Here is a 12,959-nt window from a genome sequence, read left to right as displayed (position 1 = left end):
TCCTCCCTCTTCTGCTTTGCTTTTATAAAGCTCACCGGTGGTCCACTGCTTTTGAGTTTGTCTTTGGAATCTGTCATCATGTGGGCGCCTCTCATGAAGTTAGACCTGGCCTCTGTTGGCCTGACTCTGTTTCTGGGCTTGATCTTTCTGGTTCTGTTCGAGATCATCAGGATTAATTCCCACAGAGGTCAAACTCCTCCTGGTCCCAGACCTCTACCTTTTGTGGGATCATTACCACATTTTATAAAGGAGCCAAGGGAGTTCATAAGATCAGTGAGTTTTTGCAGTTTTCTTGGTATGGGCTTATCATTGAACTCTGACCTTTTTTGAAATTAGATGCTTAACTTACAAAACACATGTTCAGAAACATTTTCTTAGTTTAAATGCACTTGTGAATGTTCTCTGAGTAGATGCCTCAGTATGGAGAAATGTCCACTGTGTATCTTGGGAGGAAGCCGATAATAATCCTCAACACAGTCCAGGTCACGAAGGAAGCCCTGGTTCAGGAAGCTTTTTCTGGAAGACCGGCTATGCCTCTTATAGAATGGACAACTAATGGACTTGGTGAGTAACATGGTATTATGATGCTTGAAATGATGACTGTAATGCTGTAGTATGTGCATAGATTAAGAAAAGTTTAAAGAGGTTTATAGTTCCTTCAGCCGCTGCAGAGCTGAGGTGAGGTGAACTTTGCCCTCTTGCTGAGTGTTACGTGTGATTTCATTGTTCTTGTAGTTCCTGAAGCTGTAGTTCAGTATCAGATGTTTGGCTTGATCTCTGTCCACATAACCTGAAAAACAGTGTTGAAAACATCATCTCTGCTTAGAAAATACTATTGCTTCTTAGTCCATCACAGTTTTAAATAGCTTTAAAGAGGCAATATCATATGATGCTTGAAATGTGGATTTTGTACTATTTCATTCTAAACTTTAGAGTCACTCTTAAAGGGTTAGTTCACCCAAATATGAAAATTCTGTCATTATTTACTCACCCTCGAGTCATTCCAAACCTGTAAGACGTTCCATCATCTTCGGAACACAAATGAAGATCTTTTGATGAAATCTGAGAGCTTTCTGTCCCTCTGTTGACAGTCTACGCAACTACCACATTGACGCTTCAGAAAGTTCATAAAGAGATCGTAAGACTAATCCATATGAATTGAGCGGTAAAGTCCACATTTTCTGAAGAGACTTGATCACTTTATATGATGAACAGATTGAATTTAGGCTTTTATTCGTAAATGAACATTCATCAACGCACACATCAGTTCTGATAAACGTAAGCTTAAGCATGTTTGCTTGACGTATGAGAACAATGAGTTATCTTCTTGTGTAACGCAGCACGTTTGAGCTTCTGCAAGAATCAATGAGGTTTGTTCTCGCACATCAAGTGTGCGTTTATGTTCGCTGATCAATATTTAAAAGTTAATAAAAGCCTAAATTCAATCTGTTCATCATATAAAGCATCTCTTCAGAAATTTTGGACTAAACCGCTCAATTCATATGGATTAGTTTTACAATCTCTTTATGAACTTTTTGAAGGATCAAAGTGGTAGTTGTGTAGCTGTCAATGAAGGGACAGAAAGCTCTCAGATTTCATCAAAAAGATCTTCATTTGTACTCGAAGATGAATGAAAGTCTTGCGGGTTTGGAATGAGGGTGAGTAATGTCAGAATTTACATTTTTGGGTAAATTAACCCTTTAATATCAAAGGTCCCAAAAGGGTGTTTTCACAGCGATGCTGTAGAACAGGGGTGCCCAATCCTGCTCCTGCCGATCGACTGTCCTGCACAGTTCATCTCCAACCCTAATCAAACACACCTGAAGAAACCAATTAAGGTCTTCAGGATCACTTGAAAATTAAAGGAGAACTCCGGTCAATTTTAACATTGAGCTCATTTTTTTGTACATTTGGAGTGCTGTCAGTACAGAGAACAACGACAAAAATCGATGTTGCCTACACCGTGTTATCCTCTTTTTAAAATTTGCACCCTGTTGACTTAAATGGGGCAAGTTTTAAACCTGCTTTTATCATTACAAGCGCACAGGTCATGTGAGTGATTCCTTCGGAGTGAACGCGGGTGAATCTGACTGCAGTAGATGTGAAAGATATGAATAAAAATGATTCACCCGCGTTCACTCCGAAGGAATCACTCACATGACCTGTGCACTTGTAATGACACATTAAGGATGTTAAGAGGCTAAAAGCAGGTTTAAAACTTGCCCCATTGAAGTCAACAGGGTGCAAATTTTAAAAAGAGGATAACACGGTGTAGGCAACACCGATTTTTGTCGTCCAAATGTACAAAAAAATGAGCTCAATGTTAAAATTGACCGGAGTTCTACTTTAAAGGCAGGTGTGTTTGATTAGGGTTGGAGATGAACTGTGCAGGACAGTCGATCGGCAGGAGCAGGATTGGGCACCCCTGCTGTAGAAGAACCATTTTGGGGATCCTAAAGATCCTCAGTGAATAAGGTAATTAAACTGAGTAAGGAATAATGTAAGGAACATTTGAAAATATTTTGCCACTACATAGAATCTTTTGTGCAATAACCTTTATTTTTAATGGTGTACGGTCGATCTTGAGTCACTTTGCTTCAAAAATGTGTAGGCTATAAATTTAGCAATAGATCAGATTTGAGATTCGAACGTTGGTTCTCTCTATTTCTCAGGTATAATAATGGTCACGTTTGGTCACTCCTGGAGGCAGCAGAGAAGGTTTGCTCTGCACACACTCAGGAATTTTGGCCTGGGGAAGAAATCAGTGGAAGATCTGGTGATAGAGGAAAGCCGCTATCTGATTTCTGAAATTCTTAAAGCAGAAGGTATGAAATGTTCATCCTTTATTAGAACTCTCAAACTAGCTTATGTGTCAAGCAGCACCCAAAGGACTCTTTCTTAAACATTGTGTATATGTGACATTGAGATTTTGGTATTTAAAGGTTGAAGATGCATATTTAGAGACTTTCACAAATCTTACTGATGCCAAGCTGTCTGGACCAAGAGAGGCTACTTTCTGAGAAAACATTTGAACACCCACACATCTATATGATTCAATGTGAACAATTATCATACAACACTACAAATGTTTGATATCATTTGAAATGTCTCAATGTGACTGGTACAATGGCCACATCCCCACAGAAGTAAACCAAAAGGTAATAAAGATTCTAAAAGTTTAGAGATATCTTGCCTACAGAGGAGAGTGGATCCGCTACTAAGGTTTTCAAGCAAATTAACGTTCTGTTCCGAAAAGGAGTATACTACCCAGGTCCAGGACCTTGATTAATGCAAATTCCTGTCTTACTTTGGGAGATGTTTTGTCTTGGTCTGAGTTTTTAAAGAAACGTTGCAAAGGGCTCAGTGCGATTCTGTAAGCAGATCAGCCCATAACGCTGAGTGTCCTCCAGACACTTGGCATTGTGTGTTTTTCTAATGTCAGGTATGCATCTTTTACTCATTATGTCTGAGCATTTGATGTTATTGTATTGATTTACTTTGAATTGATTATGTAACTGGCATGATACAGTTACCTGACTAATAATACATTGTTACATTTGAATTTATTCTGACTTACTCTGAAATTATTAACTCTAGTAGATTAACTAGTATATTATGTTAAGTCTATAACACCACAAATCTACACTCAGGTTAGTAACAAACTAAAACGCAGATTAGGTGGAGCATTGGGGCACGTCAACTGAAGTTTTAGAGCTACACCTAACAGTTGGCATTAGTTATGTGTACTTCAACTGAAGGGGCTAATAATTGGAATTTCCATTTAGGGTAACAGAGTGTTGTTAGACCAATCTAAATAGGGTGACTGCTTCAATGTCTGATTTTGTAATAGTATTCAAACAAAGTGTACATGGGGAAACCATGGCATGATTATATAAAGTTACCATTAGAGGAAGTTAAATTGGTCAGCTTATTTCTATTGTAATGGTCATGACCTCTGGTTAGATATAGTCTTACTTTAATTAAGTGTGTACAGATCTATGGGGACTAAATAGCATACTTTTAGAAACAAGCATGGTGCGGCATCTAAAGGTATCAGTCAATTGCCTCTGTCTAATGACCAATACTGACGAGTTTGTGATTGAGATCCGTATACCTGGCCGGTGCAATACTCAAAATGTTATTGGAATCTGAATGAACGAGTGTAATTTCCATAAAGAGTTAAACAGAATAATCAAGTGTCCAGATAAATTATTGTAGAAATGATAAATAAACAATTGATATTCTAACCTAAATTTAAGTTTGCCACACTAAAAGGCAGAATGCGCAGGAAACCTTCAACTGCTCTATTGGAAACCACTGTTAGGCCGATTGGGCGGGTCTTACAATTTAAATTCAAGTTTCTATTTAAAATCGATTGGATATAAAAGCACTGGCATTTTTCCACTCATACTGATGCATGTTTCTTTGTAGGCAAGTCAATGAACCCCCAGCATGCATTACAGAATGCAGCTTCCAACATTATCTGTTCCATTGTGTTTGGAGATCGCTTTGATTATGACGACAAACGCTTCTCATACCTTCTGAAAATCCTGTATGATAAGTTAATGCTCGCAGGGTCGCCTGCAGGACAGGTATGATTACATTCTTCATTTTTGAGTCACTCTTTAGATCACCTTTGTCTGGTCTCGTCGTTCAACACTAAACACTTACCTGACTACTCACCTGTCTTTTCCTCTAATTCTTCATCGCCGCCTGCAATAGATAATAACTGTCACTTTCCTGCCAGTATCATCATCATTAATATGCAATCCAGTTACTCACCTGCTCAAGTCCCTTATGTCACTCAAGCTCTGTTTGGAAGTTACATGTGTTTGCCATCTTCTGTTCTGTGACACATATATTTAACTGTATCAGGTGACATATCATGTGACCTGCACTGTCTGCATTCCCATTGCTATATTACATGACATCATGCATTTGTATAAAGTTGGGATAACTTTTGCATTTTCAATTATTGTTTTATTTGACTTCTATCTACTTTTACAAACACGTGATGGATGAACTTCCATGTGTTCCTTAACTTTTAACTAAGTTAAAATATTTACTTAATATTGAAATATTTACCTGATGATATGAATATTTATTTTGCATGGCATGAATAAAATGCACTGAAAATAAGTCTCATCCATCCATCGCATCCATCATCTTTTTGTCTTTCTTAGTTCTTCAACTTCGTGCCCTTTATCAAGCATTTCCCTGGGCCACACCAGAGGGTCAAGCAGAATGCCAGTGAGTTAGACGGTTTCATCCGGAAACAAGTTAAAGAACACAAAGAAACTCTGGTTCCAGACAGCCCGCGAGACTTCATTGATGCCTACCTGCTAGAGATCGAGAAAGTGAGATCAGTTACTGAAAGAAGGGTTTTTACATGCATATATGTAAAACTAGACCTTTTTTAGCTGTAGTAAACTGATAAATTTGTTTCACCTGGAGCAGCAAAAGTCCAACGAAGACTCCACGTTTCATGAGGAGAACCTGGTTATTTCAGCAGCTGATTTGTTCCAGGCTGGAACAAACACCATATCAACCACCATCAGATGGGGGCTCATCTTCTTGGTTCAAAACCCAGATGTACAAGGTACTAGAGCTAAACCTTAATTAAATATTCATAAATTGAATAAAGATAAATAACATCTAAAAAATATATAGACATGTTTTTTCACCAAACTGCAAGTTTATATCACACAATTCTGACTTTATTTCTGCCAATTGCGAGTTTTCATCTCACAATTTGATTTTTATTATTTTTATTATTTTTATTTTTTTCTCTCTGAAAGTGTGAGAAACTTGCCCTTGCAAGAAAAAATTTTGAATTGTGAGATTATACGAAATTCCCGATCGTGACGATTCTTATCAGAATCACAGTTATTCGCTAAATTGTACAGATCAATGGACCACGCCTTTTCTGCAGTTAATTCAGAACCATTTAGTGTACTAACTTACCAACGGAAACATCTTGGAGCGCTGTTTGCTGGAAGGTTGTTTAGTAATTCCAGAAGGTGCTCTTTGTTTGGGTATATGTTTCTATAAGTGTAATAACCTACTGTTAATAGAGCAGCCTTTGATGCTCTGTCTATTATTGGCCTTTTCACCATTTTCCACTCTGCGGCCTTTGCATTTGCTAAGCATCAAAACCTAAAGCTTTAACTCTAGTAACCTTTAAGTGTCATGAAATGCAATTTCCCTTTTATCTCTCACACAGAGCGATGTCATGAGGAGATTGTTCAGGTGTTGGGTTACGACCCCTTTCCAAGCATGGATGACCGTGACAAACTACCGTACACCTACGCCACTGTTCACGAGATTCTGCGCTATGCCAACCTTGTACCATTGGGGGTGCCTCATGAAACGATTCGTCCCACAAAACTAAGAGGATACGACATTCCTCAGGTAATGAATGGAGCCTGGGTGAATGTATGAATGAAGTTATCTAAGTAATTACGCACTGAAAATATAGACATCCTCCCTGGCTTTTCTTTGGCAATATGTTTAAATCTAACCTTCTGAATTATTCGTTGACAAGGCTTAAAGGATTTTCACAGCATTTTCATACAGTTAACCTCGCAATAAAGATGCTACCCAAGTCATAAATAACCAATTATGAAGATTGTTATAATTAACAATTATAAACCTGTTGGCTTAGGGCAAGCCCAAACGGCAGAACTGTGAATTCGTAACGTGCCTCGGTAGGCAAAACGAAGAAACTTCCTGTGTGGCGGATAAATGCTTATATGGAAGAAAGCATCTTTCAGATCGACCGAAGTGAACCAGTCGTTCTGTTTTATGGTGTGGGCGAGCGAGCCATGAGTTAACATTCTGAAATTGTATTTCCTCAAATGTTTGTTCAACACACAGAGGTCCAAGATGGGGCGGAGAGAGCCGTCCTTCTTTGGGACCAGGAAATAATGAGAATAAAATCCCTGATTCATCAGATTGGGGGGCACCACCTGAATCGCTCCCTTGTTTAGGAGGGAGGATTTTTCCTCTTTCAGAATGTGTGAGGCACTCTCCTCCATGTGTGAAAGAATGGCCTCCTCGTCCTCTGAGACCCCTAGAAGGGCCTCATCCTCATCGCCGGAACCGGCTGGTTCGTCTACAAGCGTGAGGTTGCCCGCGAAGATGTCCTCTTCGGGGAATGCAGGATTGGGCTGGTCAACCCAAATAAGTGAGGTGGCGCCCCGGGAGTCCCCCGGTAGCGCGTCGTCGTCACCACCGTGTCCCCCATCCGAGTCAGAAAGGCCAAGCTTGGTGCACTGGGTCACTGCAACATTAAGACAGCGTCGTAAAAGCTTCTTGGGCAGCATAAGGCAATGACTGAAATTCTCCGGGTTCTCCGGCAGACCACGCAGAACGAGTTAAGGTCCTTAGCGGCGATGAGCGCACCACACGCGGCCGGGCAGGCCCGTGATAGGCTGTTCCCCGGAGAATTGGCAGATTAAGACAGCGACATCCTGGTGAAAAACTCAGAAAGAGCGCGGGCGGCTCCGAATGCAGAACACAGCTGAACAGCCTGAAAAAACGACTGTCACGTCTGGCGGAGGCTGATCAGGCGATATTTCATCCTGAAGACACGCAAGTGAGCAGCGTAATCCAACCGAACTGTGTGCAGAGATCGCAAGAAGCGAATGTCAACTTGAGAATAGCAGCTCTTGTAGGCATTATTTGCTCTCAGGTAAGGGGGTGGAGACTTACCTGGCATTGGCTGCGCGCTTCTGTCTGTCTAGCCAGACTTGATGCAATTGGATGCTTCTGCAGAGGTCAGAATATGCCCTTCCCATAGGTGGATCTCGAACACGGGATGATGAAAGAGAACACTTCGGTTGTAGTCTGTGCTATTTGCAGCGCGTTTCTGTATTTGGTTGTGTTGTGCGTATTTGGTGGGGGGTTTTTTTTCTATTTGCATGCGTTTTCTTCAGTTGCAACGCGTTGAGCTCTCTCGGCCACTGTAAGTTAGACTATTTGTTCTTATTTTTTGACAGTAGTCCTTTTCCCCCCCCTGAACATGGCACATACCAAATCGTGAAAAAAAATAAATAAATAAAAAATAAAAAACCCAACCGTGAGCTATTTGAACGTTGCATAAATATGTATGTTGTAATATCATGTAAGGGCAATAAGCCAGTGTAAATTATGACTGATTACACGAAACATGGGACAATATAGGAGGCTAAAAATACCTCCGGGTTTTGTGAAAAGCGTTATTTAACTCTGCTGATCTTTCCTCATACAGGGAACTATGATCCTAACAAACTTAGCAGCAATTTTCAGCAATAAGGAGCACTGGAAGCATCCCGACTCCTTTAACCCGGAGAATTTCCTGGATGAGAACGGACACTTCAGCAAGCCGGAGTGTTTCATCCCGTTCTCACTGGGTGAGTCAGGCATTTCTGATATTATTAAACACAATGGTTACTGGACTAAAATTACACGCAAATAAATATTTAGGCCTAAATATAAGATTTATGTATTTTTGCATATAAAATGTACATCCATTTTGGATTACACAGTTTTAGCATAAGCAAAATAATGTGATGCACATTTGTCAGTCATACAGTACATGAATGAAAGGGGGAAGATTTCTGTAATAGTACTTACTAATAAACTGAATGCTTTAAATGCACAATAACCAGGTTTATATATTTATCAATTAATCCAATTTGTTTGAGTCTCACACAACTGAAAATTGCTTGTTCCACAGCTAGTCATATGCATGTTCATACTTTATTATAACTAAATAAGTGTAATTATTTTCTCAATGATTTATGCTGTTTTAAAATTATTTAAATTGAATGAATTATATGCAATTAGTTAATAATAAACAATGGCATGAGTGTGGAAATCTTTAATTTATGCATGACTGACAAATATGCATCACATTAATTTTACTAGTTTGCTTAGTTAAATCTCTGTAATCTAAATGGAAGTTTTATTTGCAACTCAAATACATAAATCTTGAATTTAGGCCTAAATATTTGTGTGTGCTGGTTTATCAGGTCCGAGGGTCTGTCTCGGCGAGACGCTGGCGAGGACGGAGCTCTTCCTGTACATCACGTCTCTCCTACAGCGGATTCACTTCTCCTGGCCACCAGATCCACAGCCTCTAGACATAGATGGGATCATGGGTGTTTTCCGCCTTCCTCAGACCTTCAACATCATCTGCTGCAGCAGAGATACTAAAGAGTGACCATCAGTAACCTGAAATGTATCAGAATGACATCAGAGTGGTCAATTTTTGTTTCATGGTGGCAAAATGTTTTAAACATTTAAGCACAGCTAAAAAAATGTATATACATTTATTATAAATGTATATTATACATTTATATAAATTGTATTATGGATGCATGCATTTTATTTTATAATGAAATATATACACATGTAGTTTTACATGATTTGTATAGTGAAATGCTTTTACTACAAATAAAAAATGACACCTCAGTGAGAGAATGAAGCATTCCTTTCAAGTCTAAAGTACGTACAGTATCTTTTCATTATTTTTTTCTCCCAGTAACAGTGAACATTAATGTGTAAATGTACTGTCAAACTCTGCACCAGAGTGCAGCTTCCAGTTGTGGGTTTATGGGTGGAGACACAACTCACATGTGCACTTATGTCCATGTGTTTAAAGTGGTCGAACTGGTTGATTTACTAGATCATGTGACATGAGTCTCCAAACAACATGGTCATTCTCCACAGTCTGAACAGATGTTAAATCATGTTATATCTGCAATCTTACATCAGGGTTTGATTTGTCTTATATAACCATCAGGCCCTGTGGTAGGGCAGACTGAGTACAGTTGAGACACTTTTTGCGTTTAGATTTTTCACACAAAAATAGATACTGAAAAGAAGTGAATTTCCACATGACATGCCACATGACATTACTTTAGCTTGTAGACTAAGATATTATCAATAATACCCATAAGTATTTTATATTTTCCACAATTAGCTCATAAAAATAAGGTGCTTTTTGTCTCAACTTTGTCCAACCATATGTGGTACAGTTGAGACAGTACCATGGTACAGTTGAGACACCCATTTTTAATGATATAAAGAAAACTAACCGTTCATTGGAAATATAATAAATAAAGACAAATAAATAAAGTAACAATTGGGCAACATGTTTGTTTATTCATCCATTTAAATTAATTAATTTTATTTAAATTAGCACTGGTTAAAATGTATAAAACAGGAACAAGATATTTAATATATTCATTAATAATACACAGTTTAAATAGCACAAATATCAAATTTTATTTTCATTTGCGTCCTATGCTGGCTAATTACGACGTTTAACCTGTTATCATAACACTGAACAACTAAACAGCGAGTTTCGTAATAGAGCTCTATCGTGGGGTACAGTTGATACACGTGTGTCTCAACTATCCCCTGGTGGCCACCTCGCACATTTCTCTAGATTTTGCAATGACCTTGCATGACACAATACCATGAAATATGCCAGTTTTTAGGGCACATAATAACGTTTGTGATGATACCAGTTACGTTTAACAGTCATATAGGGATAATAAGCTATTCATTGTGGAGAGTGCACGGTGAAGTGAACGTCTTGCATAAGAAAAAAAAACTTTTGCCGATATCTTCGGATCGGAGATGCGTCCGTTGTTCAAATTTCCCACGATCAAAGAGGACCCTACGCATGTGCACAGCAAAAATCACAACTTGTGCCTGCTGCGCATGCAAGTTATTTAAGGTGTCTCAACTGTACAGTCTACCCTACCTAATTAACAAACTTAGTTTAAGGCTCAATCCCAATTCACCCCATGCCCCTACCCCTTGGCCCTACCAGTTCGTTTTGCGCGTTTCCGTGAAGGGGTAGGGTTGTCTCGATTCTCTTTTGGTTGGAGGGGGAGGGGGAAGGGCCAGATAGCCCTTGAAACGAAGATTTTTCGGGACCACACTTCAAACGAAGGGGTATGAGAAATGTACCTGCATACACCGGCTACAGAGGCAACATGGCTGCCAATAATCATTTCATTTTCTTTATGTCACATTCAATCTTGTGTTCATATTTACGGTCATGTTCTTCAAAGAAATGTTTGCAAAAAAAATCGCTTAAGTTCGTTAACGATAGTCCCGCAACATATTTTTATGTCTGATAACTGGTGAATGTAATTGCGGCAGGGAATTGGCTTATCTTTTACCGTACGTCTGCTATGAACGCATTGTTTTCTTGTGGTTATATGTGAACACGATATAAACGAACAGTGCTTACACAGTTTCGTGCTTTTTGCAACATGATCAACCAGTCTTGTATGTTCTTTATCAAACAGCGACACCAGAGGAAACCTGGAGGCTCATTCGTTTTCGCGCTCACACACACACACACACACACACACATTAAGTCTAAGGTGCACAAACTTAATAATGGATGTGCAATTTTTAATAATAAATTAGTAGTGAATGCGTCTTGGTTAATAATCAATGTTCCAAATCAGAGCTACAATATTGGACTGATTTCACAAGTGCTTTCATGACACAATCACGCAGATTGTCAACCTACAGCGTCAAACCATGTAGCGTCTTGTTCCCTCTTCAAGGAACCAAAGTTACAGTCGTAACTGAGGCGTTAATGTCACGAAAACAAGACTTTTTTTTTTGCTTAGAATTTTTATTTTATTTATATCTATCTGTCCATCCGTCGCAACATTTGTTTTCATTACAAGCATATTAGTAATAAAAATAGGATTCATTTTCTTCATACAAAATAAACTTCCTTTTTTTTTTTGGGTGAAACATGACGTCTGATTATATGCGGTTTACTCAGCTTTCATTTAAAAGCCCTTTTTACAGGGTCAAAAATAATATTTTCCACAGTGGTTATTAAGGATGACTGTAATGCTGTAGTATATGCATAGATTAAGAAAAGGTTAAAGAGGTTTATAGTTCCTTCAGCCGCTGCACAGCTGAGGCAAGGTGAACTTTGCCCTCTTGCTGAGTGTTACGTGTGATTTCATTGACCTTCAGTGGACTCAGATTCAGATCAAAGATGAGGCTGTAGTTCAGTATCTTGATCTCTGTCCACATAACCTGAAAAACAGTGTTGAAAACAACATCTCTGCTTAGAAAATACTATTGCTTCTTAGTCCATCACAGTTTTAAATAGCTTTAAAGAGGCAATATCATATCCTTTCACAAAGTCTTGATTTTGTTTTTGGGCTCTAAAACAGGTTTTAATTCTTGAATGTTTAAAAAACATTATTTTTCTCATATTCTCCATTGTTGCAGGTCCTCTCTTTGCAGTCTGTCAGTAACGCTCTGTTTAATTCCTGTCTGTGAAGCCCTTCCTTCTGAAAAGCACAATGTACTCTGATTGGTTGGCTGGACCAGTGTGTTGTGATTGATCAATTTCAAGGGAATAATCGACAAGTGTGATTTATCATAATCGTGAAGCCCTACACTGAAAAATAAAATAAAATTCAGCTTGATTAACTTATAATAATCAAGCATAATAATCAAGCATAATTTTATTACGTATATCAAACAAGACTAGTCTTTGTACAAACTGCTTAATTTTGCTGTGTGTTGAAAGAAAATTTGCTCATGAAGTAAACTTAATTATGGATCGTTTTTGAGTATGAATGTGTCATTTTGAGTAGAAAATGAACTCCAGATGTCACAAAACAGCAAGTTACTAAACCCAACAACAAAAGCAATGATAACAGGGTAAACAGAGCTGGAAAACAGTGAAAAATCAACGTTATTAATTATTCATTCCCCAGTGCATAATGGGAAGACCAGTATCAGAAAAGTTTAGTAGGGTTTACTTAATTTTATAACGTTGATATTTACGCTTTAATTTCTACAAGCGTGAATTGAGTACTAATATAAAATTTACAATGTTTTTTTGAATTCTTGCCCAAACTAACTTTTTCATGTAGAAATTACATTTGTTTTGCAGTATTTAGTTCACAACAGAATCA

General features: G+C 38.4%; 1 protein-coding gene across 1 annotated transcript; it reads left to right on the top strand.

Annotated features, from left to right (window-relative positions):
* Nucleotides 1-78: 78 nt before the first annotated feature.
* On the top strand, nucleotides 79-9,257 carry LOC311072918 (cytochrome P450 2B15-like; the record flags this gene model as incomplete). Its single annotated transcript, XM_084098287.1, has 9 exons — nucleotides 79-273; nucleotides 411-564; nucleotides 2,673-2,825; nucleotides 4,432-4,592; nucleotides 5,184-5,357; nucleotides 5,458-5,599; nucleotides 6,224-6,411; nucleotides 8,252-8,393; nucleotides 9,015-9,257. The coding sequence occupies 9 exons, from the start codon at nucleotides 79-81 to the stop codon at nucleotides 9,203-9,205; spliced, it is 1,500 nt and encodes a 499-aa protein (XP_083954413.1). The 3' UTR covers nucleotides 9,206-9,257.
* Nucleotides 9,258-12,959: the final 3,702 nt, after the last annotated feature.

The sequence above is a fragment of the Abramis brama genome (genome assembly GCF_963993115.1).
Source record: "Abramis brama genome assembly, chromosome: 22".
Taxonomy (NCBI): Eukaryota; Metazoa; Chordata; class Actinopteri; order Cypriniformes; family Leuciscidae; genus Abramis; species Abramis brama.
The sequence above is the reverse complement of the archived record's forward strand: the minus strand, read 5'-3'. Positions and strand labels throughout refer to the sequence as shown.